At 42.7% G+C, this 20,873-nt stretch overlaps 1 protein-coding gene across 3 annotated transcripts in view; it reads left to right on the forward strand.

The window, feature by feature from the left end:
• LOC128691380 (uncharacterized) overlaps positions 1–20,873 on the forward strand; it is a 265,540-nt gene that overhangs the window by 231,508 nt on the left and 13,159 nt on the right. For 2 of the 3 annotated variants that reach the window (XM_070091570.1, XM_053780227.2), the window contains exons 2-9: positions 4,405–4,584; positions 5,832–6,167; positions 8,101–8,353; positions 8,830–9,056; positions 10,137–10,294; positions 15,810–15,985; positions 17,444–17,565; positions 17,930–18,085. In XM_070091570.1, coding sequence (XP_069947671.1) covers positions 4,405–4,584; positions 5,832–6,167; positions 8,101–8,353; positions 8,830–9,056; positions 10,137–10,294; positions 15,810–15,985; positions 17,444–17,565; positions 17,930–18,085 — 1,608 coding nt within the window. The remainder of the gene's footprint in view (positions 1–4,404; positions 4,585–5,831; positions 6,168–8,100; positions 8,354–8,829; positions 9,057–10,136; positions 10,295–15,809; positions 15,986–17,443; positions 17,566–17,929; positions 18,086–20,873) is intronic. The other variant, XM_053780228.2, reaches the window with a different exon arrangement.

A 20,873-nucleotide genomic window follows, 5' to 3' on the forward strand; every position in this document is an offset into this window, starting at 1 on the left:
ATGGAGGGAGGAGCAGTGTGTCAGTGTGGAAGGAGGAGCAGTGTGTCAGTGTGGAAGGAGGAGCAGTGTGTCAGTATGGAGGGAGGAGCAGTGTGTCAGTGTGGAAGGAGGAGCAGTGTGTCAGTGTGGAAGGAGGAGCGGTATATCAGTGTGTCAGTGTGGAGGGAGGAGCAGTATATCAGTGTGGAGTGAGGAGCAGTATATCAGTGTCAGTGTGGAGGGAGGAGCAGTATATCAGTGTGTCAGTGTGGAGGGAGGAGCAGTGTATCAGTGTGTCAGTGTGGAGGGAGGAGCAGTATATCAGTGTGTCAGTGTGGAGTGAGGGGCAGTATATCAGTGTGTCAGTGTGGAGTGAGGGGCAGTATATCAGTGTGTCAGTGTGGAGTGAGGGGCAGTATATCAGTGTATCAGTGTCAGTGTGGAGGAAGGAGCAGTATATCAGTGTGTCAGTGTGGAGGGAGTAGCAGTATATCAGTGTGTCAGTGTGGAGGGAGTAGCAGTATATCAGTGTGTCAGTGTGGAGGGAGTAGCAGTATATCAGTGTGTCAGTGTGGAGTGAGGGGCAGTATATCAGTGTATCAGTGTCAGTGTGGAGTGAGGAGCAGTATATCAGTGTCAGTGTGGAGGGAGGAGCAGTATATCAGTGTGTCAGTGTGGAGGGAGGAGCAGTATATCAGTGTGTCAGTGTGGAGTGAGGAGCAGTATATCAGTGTCAGTGTGGAGTGAGGAGCAGTATATCAGTGTGTCAGTGTGGAGTGAGGAGCAGTATGTCAGTGTGGAGTGAGGAGCAGTATGTCAGTGTGTCAGTGTGGAGTGAGGAGCAGAATATCAGTGTGGAGTGAGGAACAGTATATCAGTGTGTGTGTGGAGTGAGGAGCAGTATATCAGTGTGTCAGTGTGGAGTGAGGAGCAGAATATCAGTGTGGAGTGAGGAACAGTATATCAGTGTGCAGTGAGGAGCAGTATGTCAGTGTGGAGTGAGGAGCAGTATATCAGTGTGGAGTGAGGAGCAGCGTGTCAGTGTCAGTGTGGAGTGAGGAGCAGTATATCAGTGTGGAGTGAGGAGCAGTATATCAGTGTGTCAGTGTGGAGTGAGGAGCAGTATGTCAGTGTGGAGTGAGGAGCAGTATATCAGTGTGTCAGTGTGGAGTGAGGAGCAGTATGTCAGTGTGGAGTGAGGAGCAGTATATCAGTGTGTCAGTGTGGAGTGAGGAGCAGTATATCAGTGTGTCAGTGTGGAGTGAGGAGCAGTATATCAGTGTGGAGTGAGGAGCAGTATATCAGTGTGTCAGTGTGGAGTGAGGAGCAGTATATCAGTGTGTCAGTGTGGAGTGAGGAGCAGTATATCAGTGTGTCAGTGTGGAGTGAGGAGCAGTATATCAGTGTGTCAGTGTGGAGGGAGTAGCAGTATATCAGTGTGTCAGTGTGGAGGAAGGAGCAGTATATCAGTGTGTCAGTGTGGAGGGAGTAGCAGTATATCAGTGTGTCAGTGTGGAGGGAGTAGCAGTATATCAGTGTGTCAGTGTGGAGTGAGGAGCAGTATGTCAGTGTGTCAGTGTGGAGTGAGGAGCAGTATATCAGTGTGTCAGTGTGGAGTGAGGAGCAGTATATCAGTGTGGAGTGAGGAGCAGTATGTCAGTGTGGAGGGAGGAGCAGTGTGTCAGTGTCAGTGTGGAGAGAGGCGCCCTAACACACCCTAGACTTCAGGGTAACAAAGTCCCGCACATGACAGTAGGTCCAGCATGAGACAGTATCTCACTTGATCATCTAGCCTCTTGTTATTCACTGCCAGCACAGTGATAAGACTATCACGCTCACCATCATATAATAATATTTCAAACTTGTATTAGATATTATCAGAGACCACAAGCTTGTTAGTGCTCCCTCGTAGCCACATTAATCTTGTAAAAGACGTTGACAGGCTCGCTGAGAAGCTCCTGATGGGTCAGAGAGATGTTAATGTTTTCCTGCTTATATATAATGTCGTACTGAATAGGTAAAATTGATTAATTAGCAGGAACTTTTAAAACTGTCGTTTCTATAGTTTTCTCTTATACATTTAAATATATATTTTTTTCATTTATGATAATGTAAAAATTAGTAATTTTGTTCCAAAACAACCTTAGAAAACTTACCTGACCTTATTATTACAAACGCAATATAATTTAGCCTAATCCAACTAAATATATTTTACACAAGTTTACAATAATTTAATAAATACAATGAAATATTTTTTTTTGTTAGGTTCAGCATTATTTTTGCGAAATTATTGCATACACAAATTTTCGCTTTCCTTATTCGGCAAGAAGAGCGTTGCTATTTAAGCCACAATCACAAGCTTTACCCATTCGCCACGACATGTATATATTCTATATACGAAGCACTTTGTAGATATAAATGAGGGATTACTTTTTTCCAATTAAGTATTTATTATTAATGTTAATCTTTTATTGTACATAATTCTTATGTGTAGTCAGACCGTGTGTGTGAATTACTTCCCACGTGAACGAATAAGTTCAATGTTCATGCTGATAATTAGAAGAAAAATGAGCAACTGTCTCTGACCAGACCACTTGGTAGGTGGCCTGATTAACCAGGTTGTTGGTACTAGCCTCACGCAGTTCAGCGTATGTGATGAATGGTTTGAAAAACCGACAAGTTGAAGATTGAGACACTTATGCAGCATATGGGAAACTTTATTCAGGAAACGTTTCGCCACACAGTGGCTTCATCAGTCCAATACAAAGAGGAAGGCGTAAGGAGAGGAGGAGTATGAGGTAATCAGTCCCTCAGCCTGGAGTCGATGTGTTCAGTCCATCAATCTTGTAGAATGTACAGCACAGGGCCGTAGACGTGGCTTATATACTGTAGTGTTCAACCTTTGGACGAAGACCTACTTCGACTAGTGGATGGTACCACTATGACCCCGCCTCCTCCTGCTTCACCTCACCTCACTACAGTATATAAGCCACGCCTACGGCCCTGTGCTGTACATTCTACAAGATTGATGGACTGAACACATCGACTCCAGGCTGAGGGACTGATTACCTCATACTCCTCCTCTCCTTACGCCTTCCTCTTTGTATTGGACTGATGAAGCCACTGTGTGGCGAAACGTTTCCTGAATAAAGTTTCCCAGTTCAGCGTATGCACCATAGTCCGACTGATCAGGAACTGACTTCAGGAACTTAGCTAGTTCGTTTGTGATGTTAGCAAGGAGCTTGTTGGTAGTCCCCTTTAGGTATAAATTAGGTATAAAGGATGTTGTAAAGTCTTTCTCTCTACATATATTGAGTTACCTGCAAGTGTAAGCGAGGCGACCCTGGTTGACAGTCTTGTAAGCCTCTCACTTTCATACAGTGATTTCGTGCACAGATCTGGAACCAATTCCTGTAGAATTTTTCAGTGTGTCTGAACCCGACATAACCGGGTCCAGACACACTTTAATGGCGGAGTTCATAATTTCGAACCCACAACGTACCAAATAGTACAGATGTGTCTGAGTGTATACAAGAGTGTACTGTGTACATGTCTCTAATTTATATTTGTATTCACGAGTGCAGTTCTGCTGGCGTACTCCCAGCTCCTACATTCTCTCATTGCGGAATCCAGCAGCTTAAGCTTAGTTTCTACCGCATTACCGTGTTGGTAGATCACTTTAGCTGACACAGGTCACCACCATCTCACTCCCATTATTCCTACACCTTCCCAACTCCACCTCAACTCCACACTTCCCTAACTCACACGTTTTCCCAACTTGTATCCAGACACACCCTTCACTGCTTACACATTCCCTACACACTCACCATATAGTTCTTAGTTATGTCTTTATTGTCAATAAGGGAAACGAAAAATGTTGGGAAGAGGAAAGGCGGAGAGGTGGGAAAATGGAGAGGTGAAGAGAGGCAGTTATATAAAAGACTTAATTTATATAACTGCTTTTCTCTTGAGTTATGTGGGTTACGGGATACGTTGTTGGAGTCTGCTTCACCTTGCTGGATTGCGCGTCAGACTGCATTTAGTTATAATTTTGCCGATTGCAGCTATAATTTCTGAAGCGCTAAGCTCGTGTGGGGTTATTCTGAGCAGTTGTTGGCGATTCAAACTGTTTGTTAATCGAGTGACTGACGCGCTTCTCTGGCAGCCAGGCTAAGAAGAAATGAATTTTAATACACGAATAACCCGCACATAAGAGTCCGAAACTTATGACGACGTTTCGGTCCGACTTGAACCATTGACTAGTCACGGCATTGTGCCTTTTTATTCTTCAGAATAATTTAAGTTTGCAGGACCTCGACAGCCACTTCAGGAAGAACTTGCTTTGTGTATTCTTATAATAAATAATATTGCATTTTTTGCTCATTTTTCTAACAAATTATATTTACCTTCGGCCACTCCCTCCAGATGCGGGCGTGGGCGTTAGTTTCGTCGTGGTTGTTGGTGTGTGTGTGGGCGTTGTGTCATGCCTCTTCACCCATCAGAATCTCCGTGTACGGATTCCCTGCTCCTCCAGGCTACGGCAGGAGGCTGCCACCGGAGATCTCTCAGACTCGTCCACGTCGGAACGCCACTTACATCGTTGCGGTGAGTGTTATCCAGTAAGAGATTATTTATTGCTAATGCTAGCAAGAGGTGGACCGGTCAGCCAGCGGTAGGCCTCGGTCACATGACCAAAGGCTCTAGTGGCCGCAACAGGAAACACTTGTCCTGTTTCCTGACGAACCTTACCTAAGACTACGGTGATAATCGTCTGCTCCTTTGGTTGGGTGACTGATTACTTTATTTTTAGCTGTTTGCTGTATTTATTACTGTTACGTCCATGTATTGTACTAATAAAGCCACTGGATGGTGAAACGTCTTACAAGTAAAGATACCCAAATGTTGCACATGTGTTTTAATTAATCATCTTGTTCTTAGTGTCGAGAATAAGTCGTTGCAGCATTAACGGAAAAAATATTAATTATCTTGCGGGGTCTTCATTTTACTACTGCTCTGTTTTTGTTTTTCACTTTTTGGGGGGGAGGGGGAATATTGTATTCTTCACACTAGTCTGTATCGTTCATATTTATATCCTTCCATACATTCCCAGGAGCCTCATTTCTTCGTTTCGTGATTTGTAGATGATAAGACACACGTGCATACAATTAGGAAATCATTGTAAAAGCTTCGATCCTGAGACCATGGTCACTCCAAATCATACAGGAGAATGAGACAGTACAGAAAACAGGTCACTGGTTAAGATCAAACAAAGGCGTCAGGTTGTGTAATACCTGTCATGTGAAAGAGCAGTTGATTTGGTGTACTTGCCAGATCTTCATTCTAAGGCGTTGCAGCCCTGATTGCTACTAGCTCCAATATAATGGCGCCTATCAGTTCTGGACTCAAGGCCTTGCTTGGTTCTTCTCCCTTTAACTTCTCCATATGGTTCAATTCTTCCCATTTCCTTTTCCATTGGTTACTTTCGTACACGCCTGTCCTTCAGTTTCTCTAATCTCTGTATCACGTTGTGTAGACTGGATCAAATGCTATGCCTTTGTGTCCTTCCTCCTCGCCCTGACCCCATGCCCTTTCTCTTCATCCAGTGAGTACATACCTGGATTTTTATGAAGGGATAAGGCAGGAGAGGTTTGTGGCTCATCGACTTCACGAGATGTCAACTCTGTTGATATCAAGAACACATTAGTCCTTGAAACACACAATCAAATGAGACCTCGGCGTATATTAACAAGAGATACGCTCCTCTTGGGGGTATATCGACAATTTCTCAGGGCAGTATATTCATGTGCTTTTTGTGTATAATGGCTAAACCCTTCACTTTTGTCGTCCTTCAGAGTTCAGAGATAAACATAGAGGGGGACGACACCAGTAAGGAGGTCTCAGCATCTGAAGATTTCCCTGACGACATAAACGGTGACGACGTGGATGACGACGACCTACACGGTGACGACGTGGATGACGACGACCTACACGGTGACGACGGGGATTACGAAGACTTGTACGATGAAGATCTGCACAGCAACGGAAAGGATGTAGACCGCCACCTGAACGGGACGACTCATCTCACCAAGATCGGAGCGCCTGTAAACAGGATGGGCGTGGCGGCCGTGCGCACACGCAAGAGGAAGCTCCGCCCGGTTCTTCCTGAGCCCAGGAGACGCTCCCAGGCGGTAAGATCACCAGTGCTTGCTTATTTATTCTCCGTTAAATTTTACAGACTGAAATGTTACCCTGCCTCGGCTAATTTTGAAGTCCACCCTCTGCCCCTCAGAATACGACCCACAACGGTCTACTAACACCCAGTTACCTACTTAATGCTAGGTGAACAAGGGTAGCAGGTGTAAGAGTCTCCATCTGCATTAGGAGTGAACTCTGGTACTTTGGCTTTTTTTTTTTTTTACCCGTTTATAGGTCACCCTCTCCTGTTTTTCTACTCACTCCATACCTATCGTTCTTTTATTACTAGTTTAGTTGTAGTGTGGCAGGGCAAAGTAGGTTATTACAATCATGACGAGCGCTAATCCCATAGGAGTTGTCCAGTGCCTAGGGAAATGGCTCAGTAGAGGGAGATGCCACTATAAAGGTATCGTTGATCTCCCAACTGAACCCCTTGGAGGATGAAGGGAATCGTGTGCGATCTCGCTTCTGCTGTTAACTAGTGTGCCCCCAATAAATATTTAAATCTTTCTTCCTATTATAATAAACCGTTCTTTCTCACTCCTTGCATTTCGTTTCTTCAATAGCTTTCACTACAGGCACTCGTAGCTTTCTTTTCCCCATCGAGATTCGATGTTCTACTTGTAGTGACTTTCACCTTTCTCCTTGACTGCTTTCTTTATTATTTCCACCACTTATCCCAGTCCTGCCCATTGTACCACCGAGTGCTGATGCTGACCTAGAAGACTCGGGCAGACTCCCTCTTGGCGTGTTGCTCCGGGAATCCGTTTCTAGATGCTCGCTACCAACGGCAAGTCCCCGCTCCCTCCCTCGACGTAGTCACTTTGCTGCGGTAGCGAAGTATAAATATATTTGGTTGACTAAGTACCAGGCAACCCCTCCCCCACCCCCTCCCCCTCCCCCTCCCCCTCCCCCTCCCCCTCCCCCTCCCCCTCCCCCTCCCCCTCCTTTTATAAACGTTGCGAGGATGTTTACCCATTATTATTTTTTCTCTAAGGATTTATAGAAAGGCTCTGACATGCATTATTCATATGTCTAATGTATGCCGAGGCGCTGTTTGACCCCCTGTGGGCTTAGAGCTTTCCCCATGGATACACAAATAACCCGCACATAGGAGAGATGAGGAGTTAACGACGTTTCGGTCCGACTTGGACCATTTAGTCACACCGACTATGTAAATGGTGCCTTTTTGTTCCCCAAGAATCATGTAGCATTAACATTCTCAATTTAATTTGTGAGTTTCTGGTGACAATTTTTCTTTTTAAACTTCTGGGCTTTACCCTCTCTGTCTGACACTTCAATATTTTATCAAACAAAAGGAAGAATTTGAGTTCGACCTAATGACCATAAAGATTTAGGGGATCGGCATTACAATGTGGCACTGCTTCTTCCTAATAAAAAAAAATTCTTTCCCGGCCGACGATTTGATCCCCGGAGCTGGGAGACGAGAGCCGCAACTCTTCCCACTAAGCTATGGCAGGTTGTACTGCAAATTATCCGTGACTCGTTTGCACCATCCTCTCTTCATGGGAAGCTTGAGAAGGCTCTTCTGGTACATAAAATTGGAACGAAGTTCTTTGGATCAAGCCCTTCTTCCCTTCCCCAGGCGTTGCGTGACCCCCAATGGAAATTCAAGGAACCCAATGGAAATAAGTCACTTTGTCTGACTTTTCTGGGGGATTATTCTATGTAATTTATACTATTTATGATAATTGTACTTGTGTGTACCTGCGCCTAAATAAACATACTTTCAACAAACTGGCCATATCCCACCAAGGCAGGGTGGCCCAAAAGGAAAACTGAAAGTTTCTCCTTTTAAATTTAGTAATACATACAGTAGAAGGGGTTACTAGCCCCTTGCTCCCAGCATTTTAGTCTCTTACGACACTCAAAAAATAAACATTTATGTGAATATAATTCTTACAGCTGGAGACGAACACATCGAGAAGCGTAGGGTCACCTCCGTCTATCCGGCCACCAGCGCTGCCCCCGGCAGTGCCACATGGATTCTTTGGTCCGCCTGCAGTACCAGGGTTGGACATAAAGCCTCCTGCACCACCAGTCTTGCCACCCTCCACACCCACACCTTCACTTATGGGCAGCTTTGGTCCACCAGCCATCCCACCACCCATCAGTTCTCCATCACCCCCACCTGGGGCTGACCAAGCACAGGTAACAGGTAAGATCACTTTACAAAGAAAGATGCAATTGTCCATTTGTAATTATCTGTTTGTAGTTACAACAACAGGACTATGCTCATGGTGTCCCTAATTAACAAGAACGAACGAGGGTTTTCCTAGGTAATTTACTCTGTATGATTGTATTTGTGTACCTCTTCCTAAATAAACTTATAACCACCAGGCCATTTTCTTGACAATACTTTCCTTCAAGGAGGCTGCCTTGATTCTGATGAAGAGCTCTTGATCCGAGGAAACGGCTACCTCTCGCCTTTCTCTGAACAAACCTATCGTCTCCCAGGCTCTGTAAAAAGCTTATGAGATTGGAATTTCCGCACAAATGGAATAGTAAAATGTCTTACATTCCAGCGCATAAATGTATACTTTTTTCTTTAGGTGATGTGATGTGTTTTCTAGTAATAATAATAATAATAGTAACTGTACTTCAACTGTTTTGTCTTCTTTTTCATGTGGGAAGATATTAAGTGTATGAAGACTGGCTCTACTAGTTCTTTCATGGCGGTATTGTCACTGCCTCTGGGATACAATGCTATCCCAGTCTTCGAGGACAGACCTACCATCGACCCCACCATCAACACCGCCTGCAGGATGATCCCCACACAACTCACTAATGACATGTTCCAACTCATTGTCTCGGACCTAGAGCGATGTGGAGTGAGGGAGTGTCGACAACCCAATGGCGAGGTGAGGCTCTTGAACCTAGGGAGGTGAGATTCTTGAACCTAGGGAGGTGAGACTCTTGAACCTAGGGAGGTGAGGCTCTTGACCCTAGGGAGGTGAGGCTCTTGACCCTAGGGAGGTGAGGCTCTTGACCCTAGGGAGGTGAGGCTCTTGACCCTAGGGAGGTGAGGCTCTTGACCCTAGGGAGGTGAGGCTCTTGAACCTAGGGAGGTGACGCTCTTGAACCTAGTAAGGCTAGTTTAGCTAGTTTGCCCTTCAATAGGAGGAGTACCTTGAAGGAGTACCTCTTGATTCAAGAAACTGGAGCTTCCCTCTCCTTGGATCAAGCTTCATTACCTTTCATTACGAAGGTGCTTCATGAAGCCTTACGGGTTTAGGGCTTCCTGGTGAACATAATTAGCCTCGCAGGTGGAGCATCTACAAGGTTCAATTAAGAACCTACACAGGTAGCAACACTGCAAGTGAAATAAAAGCCTTGTGTTTCTCTTGCAAAAATAGATGTATGCATTTTGTTTCTGGCTACTTCAGGACTTGGTCTTTGGTCCCTCATTATTCTTGGTTTCTCAGTACAATGTATAGTGCTGAATAATATATCTTTATTTCTACAAGTACATGTACAAGGTATACAGTCCTAGCTGACATCAATAATATACTACTATATAGAAAGCCGCTTGTTATGCTGAGCATTTCGGGAAAATTAGGTCAGTTTTGTCCCAAGATGCGACCCATACCAGTCGGCTAACACCCAGGTACCCATTTTACTGATGGGAACATAGACAACCGGTGTAAAGAAACACGCCCAGTGTTTCTACCCTCGCCGGGAATCGAACCTGGATCCTCGCCGTGTGAAGCGAGGGCTTTAACCACCAGGCCACGGGGCACCGCATGACTCTTATGAGAGTTACCACTGTTATGACTATGTTGCTAATGCTACTACTTTATTGCTACTATATTATTACTACTATATTACCATTATTATATTGGTACTATATTACTTCTGTACTATGACATATATTACTATACTACGACTACATCTATTTACTACTCCTATTTTTATACTCTTGTACATAAAACGTGTTGCAGACTTGGCTGTGTCTACAACTACGGTTCCCTCTGGTGAACGGACTTAAACTGCCTGAGGACGAGATTATTCAGATCCGGTGTCGGCCACAGGACAAGGTTGCTCAGGATACCCACGTCTTGAGGGTAGCCACTGCCAAGTACGCCGCTAAAGAGGCAATGTAGGCACCCAACTCCCAACTTCTCTCCTCTTCCTTCTATCTCGGAGACAGAGAACTAAGTTATTTGACTAACAGCATGAATACTGATATCTGTATACATATATAACTAAATGGTTATAACTAGGACCATAGTTTTTAATGGCAAGCCAGCAGAAGGCCTCGGTCAGATGACCAAAAGCTCCAATGGCGGGTCATCTGACTAAGACCCGCGTCAGGAAACATTTGTCCCGTTTCCTGACGAACCTTACCTTACCTAACCTGTAAACATGTATAGTTTTTAACTAGAAACGGTTAATTGTGGATTTATTTGGTAAGGAATGGTTACATTTAATTTTCACTAAAAATTTGTTTCTGCTTATTAAAGAATAGCCACTGATCTTTAAACTATTAATTCCTTTATGCCTATAGTTTTCAGTTTGTTTTACCACATAAAATAGTTTACACTTTTTAATAGATATGTAAATAAATTAGCTCAAGACATTTACTTACTGAGACGAGAGAAGTGTTGTATCCAGTCAACTAGCTAGTCTCGCTAGTAATTTCAAATTACTAGGAAACATTACCCCAAAACCCATCACTATAACATTTGGGATTCTACCTGATTCCACTTGATCCTCGAATAATCTATCATAATAGTGCCATACAAAGTTACCAGTAATATAGCAGTGTTAGAGAGCAGGTGGTGGGTGTGGGCTATGGTAGTTAAGTTGATAACGTAGTGTGTAACGTTAATAGATGAGTGCGTGTTGGGGGATGTGGGAAGAATGTATTGTTGGATCTAGCGTCATATGGTGTGTGTGTGTGTGTGTGTGTGTGTGTGTGTGTGTGTGTGTGTGTGTGTGTGTGTACTCGCCTAGTTGTGGTTGCAGAGGTCGAGTCCTAGCTCCTGGCCCCGCTTCACTGGTCGCTACTGGGTTACTCTTCCAGAACAATAAGCTTTATCATACCTCTGCTTAAAGCTATGTATGGATCCTGCCTCCATTACATCGCTTCCCAAAACTATTCCACTTCCTGACTACTGTGACTGAAGAAATAATTCCTAACATCCCTGTGATTCATCTGTGTCTTCAACTTCCAATTGTGTTCCCTTGTTGCTGTGTCCCATCTCTGGAACATCCTGTCTTTGTCCACCTTGTCAATTCCTCTCAGTATTTTATATGTCGTTATCATGTCCCCTTTATCTCTCCTGTCCTCCAGTGTCGTCAAGTCGATTTCCCTTAATATCTCCTCATAGGACATACCCCTTAGCTCTGGGACTAGTCTTGTTGCAAACCTTTGCACTTTCTCTAGTTTCATTACGTCCTTGGCTAGGTGTGGGTTCCAGACTGGTGCCGCATACTCCAATATGGGCCTAACGTACATAGTGTACAGGATCCTGAACGATTCCTTATTAACATGTCGGAATGCTGTTCCTAAGTTTGCTAAGCGCCCATATGCTGCAGCAGTTATTTGGTTAATGACTTTGCACTTGGTGGGGTTGAACTCCAGGAGCCAATTGCTGGACCAGGTCTGCAGCCTTTCCCTTTGTAGTTCTGCCTGGTCTTCGTCCGAATGAATTCTTCTCATCAACTTCACATCATATGCAAACAGGGACACTTCGGAGTCTATTCCTTCCGTCATGTCGTTCACAAATACCAGAAACACCACTGGTCCTAGGACTGACCCCTGTGGAACCCCACTCGTCACAGGTGCTTGCTTTGACACCTCGCCACATACCATGACTCGCTGCTGTCTTCCTGACAAGTATTCCCTGATCCATTGTAGTGCCTTCCCTGTTATCCCTGCCTGGTCCTCCAGTTTATACACTAATCTCTTGTGTGGAACTGTGTCAAACGCCTTCTTACAGTCCAAGAAAATGTAATCTACCCACCCCTCCCTCTCTCTCTCTTGTCTTACTGCTGTCACCCTGTCATAGAACTCCAGTAGATTTGTGACACAGGATCTCCCGTCCCTAAAACCATGTTGGCTGCTGTTGATGAGGTCATTCCTTTCTAGATGTTCCACCACTCTTCTCTTGATGATCTTCTCCATGACTTTACATACTATACATGTCAGTGACACTGGTCTGTAGTTTAGTGCTTCATGTCTCTCCTTTTTTAAAAACTGGGACTACATTTGCTGTCTTCCATACCTCAGATATCTCCCCGTTTCGATAGATGTGTTGAATATTGCTGTTAGGGGTACACATAGCACCTCTGCTCCCTCTCTCAGGACCCATGGAGAGATGTTATCCGGCCCCATTGCCTTTGAGGTATCTAGCTCACTCAGAAGCCTCTTCACGTGTGTGTGTGTGTGTGTGTGTGTGTGTGGGTGGGTGTGTGTGTGTGTGTGTGTGTGTGTGTGTGTGGGTGGGTGGGTGCTCTCATAATTGTACTCACCTAATTGTGGTTGCAGGGGTCGAGACTCGGCTCCTGGCCCCGCCTCTTCACTGATCGCTATTAGGTCCTCTCTCTCTCTCTCTCTCTCTCTCTCTGCTCCCCGAACTTTATCATACCTCGTCTTAAAGCTATGTACGTTTCGTGCCTCCACTACATCACTTACTAGACTGTTCCACTTCCTGACAACTGTGACTGAAGAAATACTTCCTAACATCCCTCTGACTCATCTGAGTCTTCAGATTCCAATTGTGACCCCTTGTTTCTGTGTCCCCTCTCTGGAACATCCTGTGTGTGTGTGTGTGTGTGTGTGTGTGTGTGTGTGTGTGTGTGTGTGTGTGTTTAGGCTTGGAATCAAGAAGCCAGTGTCTCGTAATAACCATAATTTTTAAAGGGGGTGGGCCAGTAAGCCAGGGGAAGACCTCGGTCAGATGACCAAAAGCTCCAGCGGCGGGTCATCATATGACCCACGTCAGGAAACACTTGTCCTGTTTCCTAACAAACCTTACCTAACCTAACCAGCGTTTCCTTTATCACGAGGTAAAATAAATGGGGGAAGGGGGAGAGGTGACCCCCCTTGAAGGCGTCTGAGGCCTATAATATAATCCATCCCAAAATTTAAATATATTTACAGGAAAGCACTGAACTCATAGGAGTCACACACCAATTGTTTAATCAAAGGTAATCAGGTTTGATCCAAGAAAGGGAAGGGAAGCTAAAATTCCATGGATCAAGAGCCCTTGCCAGCATCAAGGCACCCCCGTGAAGGACCAAAATATAAATTGTTTGCAGAGCAAATAAATTAAAAAAAATTAAAACTATCATGTGCAAAAATGTCTCTTGAAATTTAACCAATTTGTTATATTTTTTTCTAATTTGCAATCTTCATATTTAATTTATTAAAAAAAGACCCCTCAGGGGAAGTTCCTTGATCTAGGGAATTGGATCTGTGCTCCAATTCCCTGAATTAAGCCTGAATACCTTCCATCCCCACATGAGCTGTATAATCTTACGGGTTTAGTGCTCTCCCATGATCATAACAATGACGAAAAACGACATATCGGAAAGTAATTCAACACCAGACTACCTAATATTATGATTGTACTTTAGTAATTATGAGACTTTAAAATCACACGGTGATACAAGAACTGACACGGTGAACAAGAACTGACAGACACTTCAACATTTCTCTGACAGCTACAGAAACTTCAACATTTCTCTGACAGCTACAGACACTATCAACGCCACTAATTCTTACCTTCTGGGAGCCTACGTTGAATTTATTGGCATTGTTTCTTTTATAATATGTTTCTTGTCTAATATTTCCTAATGAAAATTCATTTGATACATCTGATACGATTATAAATCTTTCTAAATTGTGATTTTTCATTAAAGATTCTCCATGCTGATTATTAATATTGTATATAGTTAGACGTAACCAAAAAAAAAAAAAAACTTTAAGCCTAATGATTACTGCTAGGATATTTTATTAGAAAGTTTTCGGTCCTGGGACCTGGGTCACTGCAAGTGTGACCTGGGTCACTGCAAGTGTTACCTGGGTCACTGCAAGTGTGACCTGGGTCACTGCAGCTTTGACCAAGGATCAATGAAACCTTTTCAATATAATATCCTAGTGCTTGCATTTCCTTTTTCTTCCACAACGTCTGTATCACCAGTTTTATCACTTAATAATTAATGTTATTGTCTCGTTATGTAAATCTTTTAAATTAAATGCAACTGCAACCCGGTAAATATAATTTATCGATGTAAAAGGTTAGTTGAAATAGGTCTCTTAATAAATCCATTGATACACAAATAACCCGCACATAAAAGAGAGAAGCTTACGACGACGTTTCGGTCCGACTTGGACCATTGACAAAGTCAGTGTGACTTTGTCAATGGTCCAAGTCGGACCGAAACGTCGTCGTAAGCTTCTCTCTTTTATGTGCGGGTTATTTGTGTATCGTTCCAGTCACGGTATTGTGCCTTTTTTTGTTATTTAAATCCATTGATTTTGTTAGTGATAATCCGTCGAGTTCTTTGAAAAACTGTGTGCCAGGACTTTTGAGGTCTGACCTGGCAGTCCTGCATTTTCAAGTCCAGAACTTAGCCACACAGTAGCTAAGAAGTAAACTTAGAACTGGAGTGTTGCCAGTTCAGTCCCCAGTACATCTTAAGCATGATCCAAATGTCTGACTTCAAACAGTAGTGAAGAACAGACATACATTGCAGAACTTGATTTTACTGGGCTAATGTTTCACTTTATCAAAGTTTGTAAAACCAGATATAATAAGTCTCTAATAAAGCAAAAATGTTGTTGCCACGAAAGCTTTTGTTCTAGTGTCATTTCTTCAAAATCCTTCAGTAATTTTGTAATTTCATGGTGTAGTAAAATTCTCTGAAAAACTCTTAATTAGTGAAGGTTTACCAAGTGGAAAAATTCATCTATAGTGTAACCCTGAACACAGTGCTGTGGTTGCGTTGCAGCAGAACTCTAACATGTAATGGAATTATTGTACCCACGAACAAGTGGTATTGATCGTGTGGTCCCGTGGATTAAGGCGTCATGAGTTTTCCCCCCACCATGTGGCAGGCCAAAGCAGCATGGGTTCGAGTCCTTGGCTAGTCGCAGTGTTATTGATGTAATGGAATAATATCTAACATTCTCAATGTGTCTTTTGCAAAGATTCCTGAGCAATGTTTGGTAGCCACCTCTGATGTTCACCTCTGTTAAGACTTTCATTAAAAATGAAATATTATTATCTTTATATAAATATGTATATTGAGCACATAAGACTATGGAATATAGTGTTAATTTCTATACTTTTTACCTAAAGTAACTATTTTACTGGTAGACCTACTGTAGCTTGAAACCCCTTGCGAGTGGGCCTACTGTGGCTTTGAAACCCCTGACTAGTAGGCCTGCTGTATATAATCTTCAAACCTTTTGTATTTTTTATGCCTCAATGTTCCTAATTCTTGCTTTTTATTTATTTTTTTTTCCATTTCTCTCCCTTCCATTTACTTTTATATATACTTCTCAATCTTTCGTTTACTTTATCAACTTTCTCTTTCTCATTTACTCTCTTTTCTATATGGTCTTTCCTTCCCACTAGTTACCATCTTCTCCCAATATTCAGAAATGGAGTGTTGTCCACGTCACTGTTTGAAGGAGGTCAACAGGAGTTCCAGTGTGAGATCGGTCTCTTCAGGAAGCTCCCAGGAACTGACCTGTTTGCATCAATAGTGACCCCAGAGGTGGAGCTTGACCTCGGGGAGGAGGTGCAGCTTCGCTCTATCGTCAGAGCTGGTGATGGTAAGTACAGTGCCTCTCAAAGGCTGCTCTGTCTTTTTGAATTATACATTTTGGGGAGGTGTAGCCAGTATTGTCTCGAGCTGAGAAATCCTCTTTAAGATTTCATAGCCTACTTCTCGTACCTAATTATCTTTAATTTTGTAATAGACGCATAATATATATATTAATTTGTAAGATATGATTAACTTAAAATATTTATGCCATATTGCATTGATGGGTCCCCTCAAGATAGGTTCCTTGACGCTGGTGAGAGGCTCTTGATCTGGGGAATTGGATCTGTGCTCCAGTTCCCTGAATTAACTCTGAATACCTTCCCCACCCCCCACAAGCGATGTATAATACCTAACGGTTTAGCGCTCTCCCATAATAATAATATTGTCTTTATGATTGGCTTAAATTAGTGTTTTATAGACATCAACGTTGCTAGCCAGATCAATGTTGTTTTAATACAACCATGATCTGGCGACTCTGAAATTTGTCTAGTCTAACTTAACATTCAATAAACACACTGTGTGCAGGTTTTTATCACATTTGTAGGAATTGACCAAATAAATAATTTACCTTGTCAGTTGCCAGTTATGGAGGGAAACGTAAAAAATTTCTGCCTTAAAAAACCGAGCTATAGGCTTGCAGTTTGAGATTTTTTTTTTTACAATTTTTTAATAATGCTTAAATTCAGTCATGATGTACACTGATATACTGACCGGGAAATTGAGTGAGAATTAATAGATAATAAATTAGTAGATAAAGCTATTACAGTGTCTCAGGAAATAATTGATCAATTAGATCAAAATTGTCAAATGCCAATTCTAGGAGATAAACAAATTTTGACCTAAATTTTAAGATTTTAATAGCTTAAAGGAACTGGAGAGACAGGTATTAAATTCCGATCATTTTAGCATATTCTAGGACTTTTTTTTCTACCGAGTTGTATTACTACTATTATTATTATAATCAGGGGGAAGCGCTAAACCCTGAGGATTATACAGCGCCTTGGGGGGGGGATGTGGAAGGCATTCAGGCTTAATTCGGTGAACTGGAGCACAGATCCAATTTCCTAAATCAAGAGCCCCCTCACCAACATTAAGGAACCTTCCTTGAGGGGTGTATTACTATTAAAATTGGTCTCATTTAGTGCACTTTTAGTCAGTTTCTGAAAGATCTTGCACAACAGTGTTTTTCTGAGATGTCATGTAATGTATTATTTTCAAAAATTTTGCCCTGGTCTTTCAAGACCTTAGTTGAGTTCAATATTTTATTATGTACCCCCATACCCATCCTGTAGGCCGTTGTCAAAACATTAGAGGTACATAATGGATCCAGGAACTGCACCACAACTTAGTGTATTATCCGAGGTCTTAGAAAACAATTACTATTTTTAAAGGGCTTCGATAATACTGTTGTTTCTAAAAGCTGAAATAAACCAACCGGTTTTAAAAGTACATATAATTAATGCAGGTTGGCAGTACAGTCGCATCACAACAATCATCATCCAGAAGGTGGGGGCCCCGCGCGCTCGGTCTATACTCAACGCTGCTGACCTTGTCTTCGCTGATGGCTGCCGCAATCCTTCATATAAGGTCCTGCACAACATTTTTCCTTGTCTTAATGTACTTTTTCTTAATACAAAGCTTGTTGAATTACAAATGCTGCTTTAACGTTTGTATGTGTGTGTGTGTGTACTCGCCTAGTTGAGGTTGCAGGGGTCGAGTCCAAGCTCCTGGCCCCGCCTCTTCACTGGTCGCTACTATGTCACTCTCCCTGAACCGTGAGCTTTATCATACCTCTGCTTAAAGTTATGTATGGATCCTGCCTCCACTACATCGCTTCCCAAACTAATCCACTTCCTGACTACTGTGTGTGTGTGTGTGTGTTCATATCTGAATGCCTAACCATGAAATTTATTTCTTAAAATAGTTTATAACCCATTTTCTACTCTTGCAGGTAATTGCTCGTCATCACCCAAAGAGGGACTCGCGCAATCCATTGATCAACAACTTCACCTTTAGAATGTTCATGTTCCAAGACATGGAAGTTGGTGACACTCTTATGATCACTGCTAATGTCATCGGCTGTGTTGATGCTGAAGATTGTGCACCAGTATGTCACACCAATTATCTGTTTTCCATTTTGTAACATTAATAACATAGGCTAGAAATTGAATTTACAGTTTTGCATGTGGCATTGTTAATATATAATTAGCTGATTATAATTTTTTTTAACACTGGCAGTCTCCCACCGAGGTTGGGCGACTAGAAAATAGGAACTCCTTCACCACTATTTACTCTATCACTATCTTGCCAGAGGTGTGCTAATAATTTCAAATTAAGAGATAAAGCCAAGTCATAATGCACTTCAGGGAGGGATGTGCGAAGGTGAGGAGTGAGGGATAGGAGTGTGAGGGTAGTGGTTAATGGGGGTAAGGAAGTGTGAAAGTGGAAAATTAAAACCAAGGTTAATGCGGTTAGTTTCTGTAAAAAGCCTTTTTACGTTATCTGAGAATTCATGTTGAGTTAACCTCATGGGGAGCTTATACTTCCTTGTCTAATTTATTTTGTTGAATTCCAGATTTTTCAGCTTATTTTTCCCCATCCAGGCAGACTAACTCTCCCCCCCCAAAAAATATTCAGAATGACTTTCCCAACAGCAAGATGATTCCTACCTCCATAAGTCCAGCTAACCAATTCTCCCAAAATCCTCCATAGATTATACATTGAGCATATTCCAGCAGTATGTCAAATATAGCTGTCTCATCTCTGAACACTCGCACATGCCTCCTACTAAATGTTAAACCCTGTATCACTTAATACCTCTTAACAGCCATTCTCCTTACCTCCCTACATTGTCTTCTATTTACAGGAGATTTATACACTCCTGTTTTAATCAGCTTTTCTCTATTTTTCTCTCCATGACCAGACCATCTAAGCAGCTCCTCTTCCTTGAACCGTACCTTTCAAGCAATTTCTTCATATCTGAATAATATTTACTTGTTACATTTCACGGTTTCACTAACTCCAGTCATCCAAGGATTAGGCAGTAGTTTTCACCCAAATGCATTCTTACACAGGTAATATACGTATTAAAATTAATTTACCATCTCTTCAAAATCCAGTACAATTATTATACGAGGTGCTATCAAAAAGTTCCTGTTCAAGATTTTTTGTGCGCTTCCTGGGTGAAATATTATGGTGGCGTAGATCACACTGTGCAGTACACTTATTTGCGAATTAGCGTGGCGAGTTTTAGTACAGTCGGCCATTTCATTGATAATGGACGGGCATTTTATTGTCATGTCAGTGCGTTGATTTTTTTGTACAACAGAATGGAATCTTGAAGAGAAAAGTAGGGGTGTGTGCGCTCGCCTAATTGTGGTTGCAGGGGTTGTCACAGCTCCTGGCCCTGCCTCTTCACTGGTCGCTACTAGGTCACTCTTCCTGCTCTATTGCTCCATGAGCTTTATCATACCTCTTCCTAAAGTTATGTATGGATCCTGCCTCCACTACATCACTTCATAGACGATCCCACTTCCTGACAATTCTGTAACTGAAGAAATACTTCCTACCATCCCTGTGATTCATCTGAGTCTTCAACTTCCAAGTGTGACCCCTTGTTGCTGTGTCCCATCTCTGGAACATCTGTCTGTCCATCTTGTCAATTCCTCTCAGTATTCTATGTCGTTATCATATCCCCCCTATTTCTCCTGTCCTGCAGTATCATCAGGTTGATTTTCCTTAACCTCTCCTCGTAGGACATGCCCCTTAGCTCTGGGACTAGTCTTGTTGCAAACCTTTGCACTTTCTCTAATTTCATTACGTGCTTGGCTAGGTGTGGGTTCCAAACAGGTGCTGCATACTCCAATACAGGACAGTGTACAGGGTTAGTTTATGTTTATTATGCACCCCATACCCATCCTGTGGGCGGTAGTCAAAAGATTACAGAGGTACATAATTGGTCCAGGGACTGGACTCCAAAGTTTTGATAGCTGAGCAAGTTACAGAGGTAATGAACTCGCAATTTACAAAGGTAATGAACTCCAGGTAGATCTAGTCACAATCATGACAAATTACAAAGGTATTTACAGATTACAGAGGTACGTAATGGGTCCAGGGACTGGGCCCCCAAAGTTTTGATAGCTGAACTAGGTACAAAGGTAATGAATCCTGTAAGAATGGTTACTTACGTTTATACATGGGTACAATCATGAACAAATTATAGAGTAATGAGCAATTCACACTTCCACACCCGGTCACAACTGTAATGAGTTATTGGTGCAAATATTGATTGTTGAGACACACACACACACACACACACACACACACACACACACACACACACACACACACACACAAACTTAGAGAGGGAGCAGATATGTTGTGCGTACCACTTACCACAATCTTCAACACATCCCTGGAAACTGGGCAACTACCTGAGGTATGGAAGACGGCAAATGTAGTTCCCATTTTCAAAAAAGGAGACAGAAAAGAGGCACTAAACTATAGACCTGTGTCATTGACGTGTATAGTATGCAAAATTATGGAGAAGATTATCAGGAGGAGAGTGGTGGAGCACCTGGAACGGAACAGGAGTATAAATGCCAACCAGCACGGATTCACGGAAGGCAAATCCTGTGTCACAAACCTTCTGGAGTTTTATGATAAAATAACAGAAGTAAGACAAGAGAGAGAGGGCTGGGTTGATTGCATCTTCTTGGACTGCAAGAAGGCCTTTGACACAGTTCCTCACAAGAGATTAGTGCAGAAGCTAGAGCATCAGGCGCATATAACAGGAAGGGCACTGCAATGGATCAGAGAATACCTGACAGGGAGGCAACAACGAGTCATGGTACGTAATGATGTATCACAGTGGGCACCTGTGACGAGCGGGGTCC

Source organism: Cherax quadricarinatus, chromosome 36 (genome assembly GCF_038502225.1).
Source record: "Cherax quadricarinatus isolate ZL_2023a chromosome 36, ASM3850222v1, whole genome shotgun sequence".
Taxonomy (NCBI): domain Eukaryota; kingdom Metazoa; phylum Arthropoda; class Malacostraca; order Decapoda; family Parastacidae; genus Cherax; species Cherax quadricarinatus.